This window comes from Epinephelus lanceolatus, chromosome 8 (assembly GCF_041903045.1).
Source record: "Epinephelus lanceolatus isolate andai-2023 chromosome 8, ASM4190304v1, whole genome shotgun sequence".
Classification (NCBI taxonomy): Eukaryota; Metazoa; Chordata; class Actinopteri; order Perciformes; family Serranidae; genus Epinephelus; species Epinephelus lanceolatus.
Window position 1 is genome coordinate 29,405,545 of NC_135741.1, and position 13,065 is coordinate 29,418,609.

The window sequence follows — 13,065 nt, forward strand, 5'->3', positions numbered from 1 at the left end:
TAAAATTGCTAGATAAAAGTAGAGTACTGAATAGTATATTCGTCACTCTCCCCACACTGATTCCAACATGAAATATCCTTAGACATACATGACACATTCAGACGGTGGGTGTGAGTTGAGGATGTCACAAATGTGGTTGCACTGTTTTAACTGAGGTTATGTAACTTTTCTTGTCAGGCATTCGGTGACAAAAGGCATCGTTATCACTATGATTTTCACATTTTTTGAAGCCTTAAAGGTGCTGGCCTATTCTTGCAATATTCTGGCCTATTCTTGTAAATATGAGCACCGTGATAGGGTAGGATTTTACATTTTAAGGATTGGTCTGCATTTGTTCACTAGTAGGTGAGCAGCTGATGCTGCTTTTTGCTTTTTTAAACCCCATGGGGGAAGTATGAAGCCACCAAGGAGGAACCACACTGAAAAAGAAGTTGCAGTCTTTGGTACAATTAGAAAACAAAACTTGAGTGGTTCTTTTTTCTTTTACCCCAAATGCTACTAAAGACACTGCGTCCCTTCAAACAGGTGTCTCAGCTTCATATTAGGTATTCATTGAGGAGAGCTAACAGACACACAACTAAAAAATTTGATCTGGGCCCACGGTGTCACTCCACTGGAATTTCCTAAAGGTGACTTCCTGTCACAGGAAGATGAGTGAAACTGTCTCCTTAAATCAATGGGCACTACAAGCCTTACTTGTTTTGAGCTGGGCTGCTAAGGTAAACTAAAAACCCCAAATCTTTTAACAGAGGGAAAGTGTCTTCCATGAATTTTTAACATAAATATATTTCAAATTTTTATAGTCTTATGACTGTGACACAAATTTAAATAAAACAAAAGTTTAAAATGTGAGCTGGTTATTTAGCTCAGGAACATGGAACTTCAGCTTTACTACATGTGTTCATGATGGGAACAATAAACATCCATACACATAATTACTGTTAAACCCTGCGTGTGTACATCGCACAGACACTGGAACAGTCATTGCAGTATTTTTGCATACTGATTTGTGTATTGTCTTTCAAGTTAATGAAACTGATCACTGAGGTGTAGCCTTCACCAGTGTCTCATAACTTACAAACAGTAGAGGCTAACACATCGGATTGGTAAATAATAACTACAACAATGAAACATTTTCTTGTTTCTTTGTGTCTCCTGGGAAGTTTTCTCCATGCTTTGGCTCAATGCACCTCGGAGTTTCATCTTGAGGGAGATTACATGTTGGGTGGAGTTTTTGATGTTCATCATAGCGACCCTGTTAATCATGACAGACCAAGAGCCATCAGCTGCTACAGGTGAGTCTTAAGTAAATCCAAGTGCATACCTTATGAAACTAATGCAGAGCACCTGCTGTATCTGATTATATCATTAAGAGTTTTGCCTCACACGTCAGCTCAATGGATAAAGCCAGGAGCACATTCTATTCAAAATATGATTTCCATGAAATCCTGTTTTAGATGTCCATGGTTGGATGGACTTTACAATACTGTTGCCTCATTCTTGAACAGTGAAACTAATTCTCATATTCTCCCTGTCCCTCCTCTCCCCACAGTGAACACTTACTTAATTCAAGCTATCGAAGGTTTCAGGTGATGAGATTCTCTGTAGAGGAAATCAATAACTCCACCAGCCTCCTGCCAAATGTATCTCTCGGCTATGAGATATTTGACCACTGCTCAGATACGCACAATTTCCCAGATTTTTTCAACCTCATCTCTGTCAACGGCTTGATCCAACCTTGGGGTGAACCACACAAGAATCTGTCCAAAGTGATAGCACTGGTCGGCGCTTCTACAAGCACTGAGGCACGGACTGTGGCCCCTCTCTTCATGATGAATCTCATTCCTATGGTAAATTTGCCAATCATTGTATTTTAGTATATTTTTACCAGATAAATCAAGTAATAAAAACACAAAAGTAATTGTAAAAAATGTAAACTGCTTTAAAGTCATGACAATTTGTCAGAGAAAATAATCAGTTTCTCTATGACTCTTTGAACAGGTCAGTTATGCAGCTTCCAGTTCCATCTTTTCAAGAAAAGAGATGTTTCCCTCTTTCTTTCGAACAGTGCATACCAATCAAGACGTCGTAAAGGCAGTTGTTGACATTGTGCAGCACTTCAACTGGCGCTGGATTGCTTTCCTCTACATTGATGGGGATTATGGCATCGATGGACTGTACTTGCTCATAGAAAGGATAAAGGACACTGAGATCTGCCTTCCGTACACCAAAGCCCTGAATCACGACACAGATCACTCTCAAATATTCAAACAGATAGAGGCACAGAGGATAGGTGTCATTATTGTTTTTGCTCCTGAATGGACTGTTGAAGCTCTCATTGAGTCAGCAATACAACTAAACATCACCAACAAAGTGTGGATAGCAGTGGATGCGTGGTCCTTAAACAAGAAGCTCCCCAAGAAGAAAGGAATCAAAAATATTGGGACTGTAATTGGGGTTGCTGAGCCAAGAATGACAATTCCTGGTTTCAGTGATTTTATCCATTCTTCCAGAAGCCAGGCTCATTGTGAAAACACAGAGCAAAATATGGTTTGTAATCAGGATTGCAACTGCAGCAGCCTGAGTGCAGAAGATGTCATCACTGCAGATCCATCTTTTAACTTTCCTGTTTATACTGCTGTATACGCTATCGCTCACGCCTTACACAATGTCCTGCAATGTGGAGCTGGCAGATGTAATAACAACATTACAGTGTACCCACACATGGTAAGCATACAGATAACTTGATAATTCATTTCATTTATTCTCACTATCTGATTTTTAGAGTTCGTGATTATGATTATGGTACGATTGTGGAATGGGGAGACAGTCTGTCTCGTCTTTAAGCCCCCGTGGGAGGTAGTAATAGCGCCCAAATGGTGTCTGTATAGAGCTTGTAAGTCACGCCCCTTCTGGTAGACCCCCATCGGACCTCTAGGCTCGGAAAATATGAATTGGAGTCAATGGAGAGAAAATTAATATTTTCTGGTTCCAGTCATTAAACGCCTTGGATGACACAAATGTTTTGTGTGGGTCTAAATAATATTTTTTTCATGTTAAGAGTTTGACAGTTTATTGTATGATTCTTCAGTTAAAGGCTGTGGAAACAACGTAATGAGAAAGACTCCATGTCGCCTATGTGACGTCACGTCATCACGCTTTCCCTCCACTTCTCAACTCACAGTGCTGCTGCTGCGTCTTCTGCCACAATCTACGGAGCAAAAAGTATCAAACTTCTTCCCGCTAAATTGTAGCCTTCTTTGCACGAAAAAATATATTAAAAATTCACAAACAACATACGTGAAATTCATGGCACAGTTCAAACAGGACCAGAAAATAATTTTCATCTAGCCATTGAAATACATTATAAGAAATCGATTTTTTAGGTCCCATGTACCAGAAACGGAAACACGCAACTTACAAGCTCTATAAACTGGACAGCCAGCAAGACAGGACCAATGGCAGGACACATGTGACATTTTGATGACACGTTGTGCATGAAACCCACCACAGGTGATATGAAAGTAGCTGTTAGCAGTTACCCTCCGAGCAGAGGACAAGATCACCCTCCATATAACAGGAACAGTAAATGATTCTTGCTGTCATGTTTTGCCATTGTTATTGTTTATAAAGTGCTGTCAACGTGTGTGTTTAATGTCACATTAGAGGCCGATGTTGTTGTGTTACATGTCACTTCCGTCATGCCTCTTTTGATCCTGCGATGCCAAGATGCTTTCCATAATCACACATTGGAGCGGAATGATGCCATCATTATTTAGTTCTGTGTAAAAATGCAAAGGAGGCATAAAATAGGGATTCTGAAGCACCATCTTTGCATTAAAAGGGCTAGTGACTAAAACTATAGTCTTTTTTTGTAAATCTGACCAAGAGGTGCCAAAACCTAACCAAGTAGTTTTGGTGCAACTGCAGATGTTTCACAATGACGTGTTTTAAACTGCAATTGTTAACACATCCTACTTACCACAAGTCTTAATATACAACAGACTATGTATAGTATGATCTGTAATAGGAATCTATTTGGTCAATCTGGCTACTAAAGTCACCATCAGCCACAACATGTATTCTGTTATCAGAATAAACCTCCAAGTCAGACACACAAAATCTAAATCTCTCCAATTCAACACTCAACATCTAAACAAATCAGCTGTTAGATCAGGTGAGAACAGGGCATTTCCCATCATGCTCTGGGTCTTGCAGTCAGTAGAGAGCAACTGTAGGGTCTGGCTCAAAAAAATACAGCCGCCTCAATCTCAAGTGATTATTTTTGTCCAATTTTGCATGAGTTGAGAGCAAGTCAGGCTGAAGTCAGACACAAACCTAACCAACATGCATTGTGCAGTGATCAGAGCCAAAGTGGGGGCATCACACTGCTTATTTAATCAACACCTCTGTTGTTCACCGTGAACACATTCCAATAATCTGTACTTTGTGCATCCACATCAGGTTCTTGCAGAGCTAAAGAAGTCAAACTTCACACTGTTCAACCACAGTATTCAGTTCGATGAGAATGGTGACCCCAGCTACGGATTCTATTCTATAGTCTTCTGGAACCAAAGTGGTGATGCAGAGGAGATCGGCTTTTATAATTTTAATCCACCGTTTAACTTTTTCATCAATGAAAGCAAAATTCAGTGGCACGCAAATGGAGAAGTAAGTTGTTTGTTACTGGCAATAATTCATATTCTTGATGTTGATTTAAAAATATATTGTTTGCTTTACCCACTCCTGCAGAGGTGTGTGTGTGTGTGTGTGTGTGTGTGTGTGTGTGTGTGTGTGGGCGCACCTGTGCACAAATATATGCTCATAGCTTTGACGGGGGTCTCATTCATGAAGTGTGAGCAGAATGAATTTGTGTGTAAACTGTCTGCAGATTTACATGTATTTTAGCATTCATCAATATGTTTGTTACTCTAATTTTTTCATAGGTACTAACATAACCTGCTTCTGACTGCTCGTAGTCCTTGTGTTAATAAGATATTGCTCATAAATATTGCTTGTCATCATTAAAAATTGTAATTTTAATTCATATTGTGCTCTGTTATGATCACAATACATAGATGCCTTTGAAACAATGCATATGAAATATTTTTGAGGGTATTTAAGTAATTATATGACAAAAGCTGTCCAATTCAAGAATATACAAGAAAACTGAAATATAGCAGCTGTTCATGGATCACAAAGGGATTGCAAAACGCCTGCAAAAAGAAAAATGCACTATACAGAGAATTCATAAGACAGAGAACTAAAGAGGCAGAAAATAAATATAAAAGATGTAAAAATATGTTAACTCATATTATAAGGACAAGCAAGAAAGATTATTATAGGAAAATATTAGACGATAACAAAAACAATATTAAAGGAATATGGGGTATATTAAACAGTATTATAAGAAGTAATTTTAAACAAATAGACTATCCAGAGTTCTATAAGCATAATGTAATTTGTAAAAGAAGTGATGTAGCTGACAATCTTAATAAATTTTTTGTAAATGTGTGACCCGACCTTGCAGAAAAATCTCTGATCCAGGGACAGTTGGAAAAAATATGGATATATTGATAGAATGAAATCACAACTCAATGTTTCTCAAAGCAGTGGAAGAGAAAGAAATATTGGACATTGTTAAAAAATGTAAAAACAAAAATTCAACTGATTATAATGACATTGACATGACAATAGTGAAATAGGTCATTGAAGGAACTTCAAAACCATTAACATACATCTGTAATTTATTATTTCAAACTGGTTCATTTCCAAACAAAATGAAAATCGCCAAAGTCATTCCGCTGTACAAAACTGGGAACAAACATCATTCCACCAACTACAGACTAGGGCTGGGTGGTGTGACCTAAAATTTATATCACGGTATAAATCGAATCCCTTCACGGTAACGGTATATATCGCGGTATAAATTTAAGTGTAAAAGTTATAATAGAAGTGTTTCTGAATGGGTTTTGTAGTCCCTTAGCAAAGCTAAATTGATTAAAAAAACAACAACAAAAGCAAAGATATAATGTATTTTTTAAAGCATTTATTGTGCAGAATGCAGATCTCAAAACTCAAAATTAAAACCCAGTACTGTATGGTGCAAAATGTCCCCTGGGATCTATATCAAAAGGTAATTTCCTTCTTTTAGCAAAATCCTAAATGACTGAGTTGTGTTTTTTCCACCTGGACCTTTATGCTCTGCCATTTCTCCTCTAATCATCACGCTGTAACCTGTGACAGGCTGTTATGATACCACAACTATCACACATTCACATATGGAGTTTTTTGTGGAGCCCCTAGCGTCACATAGGTTTACATTACCAAAGGTTTATGACAAACTCTCTTGTCGAAAACCAACTCCCGTGTGCGCACGGCGAGAGAGGAGAGGGAGAGACGCTGTGCTGCTGCCAGAGGAGACACTGAATGAGTTCCCTCTGAGCGGTAAGTCGCTAAAAGAGTCTGAGAAGTCCGGGGCTGTTCATAAAACATTAACTCACTCACTCACAAGTTCTCCAGCAACACATGTTGCACGTGCTACACTAAATCACGGACGTGAACCAGCTCCTCTTGCTCCGCTGTCTCTGTGCTCGCAGCCATTTTCACACTGAGGCAGGTGCGATGACGTCATCGACGATAGGACGGTAGAGCGCAAATCTCTACCGTGGGCCAAATTTATATCATTTCTACCGTCTACCGCATATACCGTGCAGCCCTACTACAGACCTGACTGCTTACTACCACAATTTTCCAAAATACTAGGAAAACTATTCAATAATAGACAGGATACAGTCATAGTACAACACAAATTACTCTCCGACAATATGGTTTCAGACCAAACAGTCAACATCACTAGCAATAACAGAAGCAATTGAAGACATCACAAACGCTACTGAGCAAAAGAAATATGCAGTTGGAATATTTATTGATATTAAGAAAGCCTTTAAAGCCTTTAAAAAAGCTGGAAAGATACAGCATCGGAGATATTGTGTCAGACTGGATTAAAAGCTATCTACAGAAGAGACAGCAGTTCGTTACACTGGGTGATGTTTGTTCTTTATGTTTAGACATTGTTTGTGGTGTCCCCCAGGGGTCAGTGTTGGGCCCTAAACTATTTATCTTGTATATTAATGATACTTGTAGGGTGTCACAGGTATTGAAGCTGGTGTTGTTTGCTGATGACACGAATATTTTCTGTTCTGGGGAGAATTTAAAAAGTAGTACTGGAGGAAGTCACTTAAGAAATGAACAAATTGAAAATATGGTTTGACAGAAACAAATTATCATTTAACTTAAATAAAACAAAAATAATGTTACTTGGGAATTACAGGATTAACAAACAAGTACAAATACAGATAGATGGGGTGCAGATTGAAAGGGTTCATGAAAATAAATTCCTTGGGGTGATAATAGATGAGAAAATCAGTTGGAAACCACACATCAAACATATACAAACCAAACTATTGAGAAGCATTTCAGTTTTAAACAAAACAAAACAGGTTCTGGATCATAAATCACTCCGCATCCTATACTGTTCCATTGTCTTACCATATTTCAATTACTGTGCAGAGATCTGGGGCAATAACTATATGAGTTCAATCAATTCACTATTTTTCAAAAAAGGGCAATACAGGTCATTCATAATGTCAGCTATCAGGATCATATTCACTCACTCTTCTTACAAAGTTATTAAAATTTACAGACATAGTGAAATTCCAAACAGCACAAATCATGTACAAAGTGAATAATAACCTTCTACCACAAAATATACAGAAATTGTTTAGGGATCGAGAGGGGGGATATCAATTAAGAGGGAAATATGACTTCATAATTAACAGAATCTGTACAAACAAGAAAAGATTTTGCATTTCATTTTGTGGGGTAAGACTGTGAAGTGGGGGTGTGACAGTCACTAGGTGTTCACAGGATAGCGCCTCGACTCAAATGCAGTTGTCGGGCAATTTTTTAAGCATATTTTTAATTAAGAATTGATGCCATGGGTCAAATTCAAAAACTAAAATATAATCTTTTAAAAAGAAATAGTCACACCACTACTAACAGAAGAAAAAAAAATGTATCTCTTCTCATTCACCTATTATAACCTAAGTCTCAGCGTCCAAGAAGTTTTCCATTCTCTCACTCTCTGTCTTTGTTTGCCCCATACTCGCAAGTCGACAGGATGAACCTATCCATAGTATTTATCACTTCCATACATAATACACACTGGCTAATTATGGGCGGGGATGTATGCTGATTGCTGACTTGCAGGAGCATGCTGTCAGTTTATGACTGATTGGTATTCATGAACATATACACATGCCTATGATCAAATCCAGTGTTCATATATCTGGTGTTGGTTTTTAGTATCAAGGTTTTTAATGTGCAAATCTACTCACAGATTCACTAACATTTCATTAATGAGACCCAATGTCAGGAACATCAACCAAAGGTGGTTGTTCATGGTGTCACTTGTTGACATCTAAATATGAAACTCAGTGTTGATTCCATATTACAAAACCTGTTCAGAATTTTAAAAAGCTGTATACTAAATACTTCCACTTCTCTATCATTTGCCCCCATCACTTACTTCATTTACTTTTCTGCTAAATAATTCTCCTGTACAGGTGCCTACTTCAGTGTGTTCGCCAGAATGTCCTACTGGATATGCACAAAAGTATAATGGACTCCAACGATGCTGCTTCAACTGTGAAATCTGTCTCAGCGGGACTTATGTCAACAGCACAGGTAAATTATTATACATAAGAGGAAGAAAATGAGAAAAAAAGACAATGACTGATTGATGGTAGCTAATTTCAGACTGTTCAGCTTTTCTATGGGCAAAAGGTTATAACAGTCATTTCATGTTGACTGGGCTGCTGTACAGGCTTCCATATTCACTCAGAAATGCACACACCAATTAAGATACAGCAATAAATATTTTAATTGTTGCAGTTATCTCTGAAGTATATCAGTGTTAACTTTAAACCAAGTTTGACATGAGGTAAAAGCTCATTTTGGGAAAATACACAATATGCTGTCCTCACTATAAGTTGTTGCAGGCAACATGTTTTTTAGCTGTACAGCCAGCTTTATATTATATTTTCCAGCTTAGTTTTCTTTAAAGGAACAGACAGGTTGTTGTGTTTGGCAGGATTCAATGAACCAAAATATTTCGTTTTGTAAACTGCCCAAAGAACACAGAACACAAACAAGTTAATACCCTTTTAGATACTAAATAACATCTCTGGGAAGACTTAGAGAAAAGGCTACTGAGAAAATATTAATGACAAATTAATGTTAACACTTGTAGGTATGTCAAAATATGTGATAACTGATGAACGTATAACAGTAAACATCAATTACAAAAGTAAGAATGCTTGAACTATCAAGTACTCATACATCCATTTGTAGTACTGTAGTTTTGTAACAAACTGAGCTAACATCAAAAATACTGTACTCATATCCAAGAAATTGTGACTTAAACATATTAATATAAATGTAAATAGTGTATGACATACAGATGAAGCCGTTTTGTAGTCTTTTAGGCAAAGGATTATGAAGGTTGTCACACTGGGATGCTCACTGCATCCTGTTTTCCTATGAGCTCACTTCCTCTCAGTGCAAGTACTTACAATAACCACAAGGTGGTGCTAAAGATCATATAAAGAAACCAAAACACTAATTCAATACATACAATATCACAGATTAAATGTCTAACACTGCTTTCTAAACTGTTTTTCTTATCCCTTAATTCACAGACGATTTTTCTAAATTAAACCTTAGCTTTATTGACAACCTGTCTGTCTCTCACGTAAAACAGAGGATCCATACAAGTGCATCGCCTGTAAGGACACAGAATGGTCTGCAGCAGGAAGTACATCATGCAGTCTGCGGGTGGTGGAGTACATCCCATTCACAGACAGTGGCGCCATACTGATCATGATCGGGGCCTGGGCATTTGTGGGCCTCACACTAGCCATGTCTGTTCTCTTTGCCATCAACTACAACACACCTGTTGTCAGATCTGCTGGAGGACCAATGTGCTTCCTGATTTTAGGCTGCCTCAGTCTGTGTAGTCTCAGTGTGTTCTTTCACTTTGGTAAGCCAACAACCTCCTTCTGTATCTTAAGGTTCTTACCATTTCTGTTGTTCTACACTGTTTGTCTAGCATGTTTTGTTGTGCGCTCATTTCAGATTGTTTGCATTTTCAAAATAGCTGCGAGGTGCCGTGAGGTCAGCAGCTGGTGGATGAAATATCACGTACAATGGCTGGTCATCACTGTGGCATTTGTTACACAGGCAGTCTTACTTATTATTGGCTATACTTATGCTCCCCCCAAACCCTACCATGAATTTTCATCCCCAGACAAAATCATACTTGGTTGTGACATTAATCTCAAAGCATCCTCTGGTTCTGTGGTTTTAGTTCTATCTTTGTGCTCCCTTTGCTTTATTTTCTCCTACATGGGTAAAGACCTCCCAAAAAACTACAATGAGGCCAAAGCAATAACCTTCTGCCTGCTCCTGCTGATCCTCACCTGGATCATCTTTGCCACTGTGTATATTCTTTACCGTGGCAAGTACATCCAAACACTGAAAGCTCTGGCGGTACTCTCCAGTCTCTACTCCTTTCTGTTGTTTTATTTCCTCCCAAAATGTTACATCATCATTTTTCAATCGTACAAAAACACGCAGGAATACTTTCAAGGTCTCATTCAGAGTTATACCATGACAGTCAGGTAGTAGCAGCTTCAAGTAAGGCCATGTCCACACGGAGATGAGATTAGGTGTATCTGCAAAGGTTTTTTATGGTATAGACCTTTCGTAAGCATGGAGCCAGCGTTTTAGGAGCCCAAATACTTTTGAAACCGGGTCCCAGAGTGAAAAAATCTGAAGACGCCACCTTTGCATTTCCGTACAAGACAGTACACCTCTTTTCTGAAACGATGATGTCATAACCCCACCTCTCCCTTAACCCGCATGCGCGATCAAGAGGCAATCATACTGTTGTTTTGGGGATGGTTGGCATCTCTTAATCCTGATCAGAGCTTTTGACTTCAGAACTAAACAAGTCTAAAAGTCTGCAGCCATGCTAGTAGCTTTATGAGACTGTAGCCTACTTATAGGTACAGCAGTATCTTGAGCTAAATGCTAATCAGCATACTTACTTGGCTGCACTGACAGATGCTGATGCTCAGTAGGAGTAATATTTACTATGGCCCCCTATCTTATTTTAGCCTGTGAGCATGCTAACATATGCTAAGTAGGGCCAACTGGTTATGCACTTGGTATCCTCCATTAAATGACCCACTGGTTTGTGGACTCCAAATGTGAAGCTTTGACTTTGGCATTTTTGCTGTTGCCAGACTGTGCCAGAAGCCAGAAGTGGGGATTGACTCACTGTTGGAGTGTGCCTCAAGTGGCCGATTGAGGAACTGCAGGTTTTGGCAGTTCAACGTTGGCCTTTTTTTTCCAGTCTCAGAGCTTGCATCTTGGTTAGGATGTCATGTCATGTCAACGTCTTGTAGTTATGTCACGTTTCATCAGGACTGTAAACGCCTATATTTTTTGTTAAGTGAATGTATGCTAATCATTATTTGGGATTGTGGTGCATGGTTGCTTTTTGTAGCATAGCATTTCTATATATATATATATATATATATATATATATATATATATATATATATATATATATATATATATATATACACACACATACACACATACACATATAAACATCAACATATATAAACATACATAATCAAAATCCACAGCTAGCTGAACAGCGAGGGGCTACTGGTCACCCCGCAATGATTTTCTGGTACCTATTCAGACAACGTCAAGTCTCATATTTGAGACATACACTAACCATTTCGTCCAGTTCTCAATAAAAATATCCTTCTGGGTTCTCAAACTAAAAGTCATTCACTCCATTACATAAATGTCATATACCAAGTCAATGCATTCATCAGTAGAAGGTATTCTTTCTTCAGCCATTTCTTGGTTATGGATTTCTTACATGCCACTGATAATGTTCTTAGCAGATATTTATCCCTTTTCTTCCACTTATTTCTTTGATCTAATCAGGCACATGACTTCAAAATTCAAATTGATTCTGGTCATTCCCCTTGTGTGGCTATCAGATACGTAACTCTCAGCTTCCTATCTTGTTTTAACTTTAAATGTATTTTCCTTATTTAGTTGTTGAAGGCCCACGTACAGTTTTGAAATAACCTTTTTTATAAAGGTTAATTCTCATGTTCTCTAATAAATATTTGGAGTGTGTCATTCCACGTCTGTAGTGAACTGTAATCCATGTGTTATTGTTGTCTAAGTGCTAAGAGAGAATGGGGGGGGGGGTCCACAGTCATTGCATTAACTGGTATTCCTTTTCCCATTGTTTGCTCAGTTTCTTTCCATCTAGCTTCATACTTAGGAGTACAATCCCCTGAATTTTTAGTGCAATAACATTCTAATTTTGGGAAATTTGTTATAGTTATCTCGGGTCTTTGTTAATCCTAATGACTTCCTCCCATCATGAGCTTGACATCTGGTAGCTTTGAGTGAAATGTATCACCAACAATTACATGGTTTGCTCTTTGAATTGAAGCAACTATTTTTCCATAAAGCACATCTTCCCGCTTGCCCTTAAAAATCTGTCACATCAGTTTGTAAGTGGCTGTATATACAGTAGTGACATTGTTGTGGATATGTGTATCTTGTGTGACTAATGTATCCTTTTTAATCAAATACTTAAAAATGTGTGGTGCTTTCTTAATCTGTTTTCATAATGTACACACTGACGGGAGTTTCAGTCCCTCCTGAAATGTAAATTTAACATCATGGCCTGAAATGCAACATTTGGGATGTTGTATTTTACATTTCAAAATATATTTATATTCATATGTGAAATTGGGTGTTAATATATTGCTACTATAGGCTACTGTTAAAAATCTTTGTTATACTGTATAGTTTTTCCTCCCACTATAAAACAGTGTTGATTCTCATCTGAGATCATTAAATGTCAACTGTAATAACTGTCATCAAAATTACTAAGCCAAT

General features: G+C 38.0%; 1 protein-coding gene across 1 annotated transcript; it reads left to right on the top strand.

The window, feature by feature from the left end:
* The first annotated feature begins 921 nt into the window (after window positions 1-921).
* On the top strand, window positions 922-11,605 carry LOC117269962 (taste receptor type 1 member 1-like). The gene is made up of 6 exons (XM_033647337.2): window positions 922-1,295; window positions 1,553-1,850; window positions 2,002-2,727; window positions 4,465-4,671; window positions 8,628-8,748; window positions 9,824-11,605. The coding sequence occupies exons 1-6, from the start codon at window positions 1,126-1,128 to the stop codon at window positions 10,744-10,746; spliced, it is 2,445 nt and encodes an 814-aa protein (XP_033503228.2). The 5' UTR covers window positions 922-1,125; the 3' UTR covers window positions 10,747-11,605.
* Window positions 11,606-13,065: the final 1,460 nt, after the last annotated feature.

What these genes read in the sequence shown, in the direction of transcription:
- LOC117269962 (XM_033647337.2), top strand. Translation starts at nt 1,126, where the DNA reads ATGAAACATTTTCTTGTTTCTTTGTGTCTCCTGGGAAGTTTTCTCCAT. An exon ending in TGATGAATCTCATTCCTATG is followed by an intron (nt 1,851 to 2,001) that starts GTAAATTTGCCA and finishes CTCTTTGAACAG; the next exon opens with GTCAGTTATGCAGCTTCCAG. An exon ending in GACTTATGTCAACAGCACAG is followed by an intron (nt 8,749 to 9,823) that starts GTAAATTATTAT and finishes CACGTAAAACAG; the next exon opens with AGGATCCATACAAGTGCATC.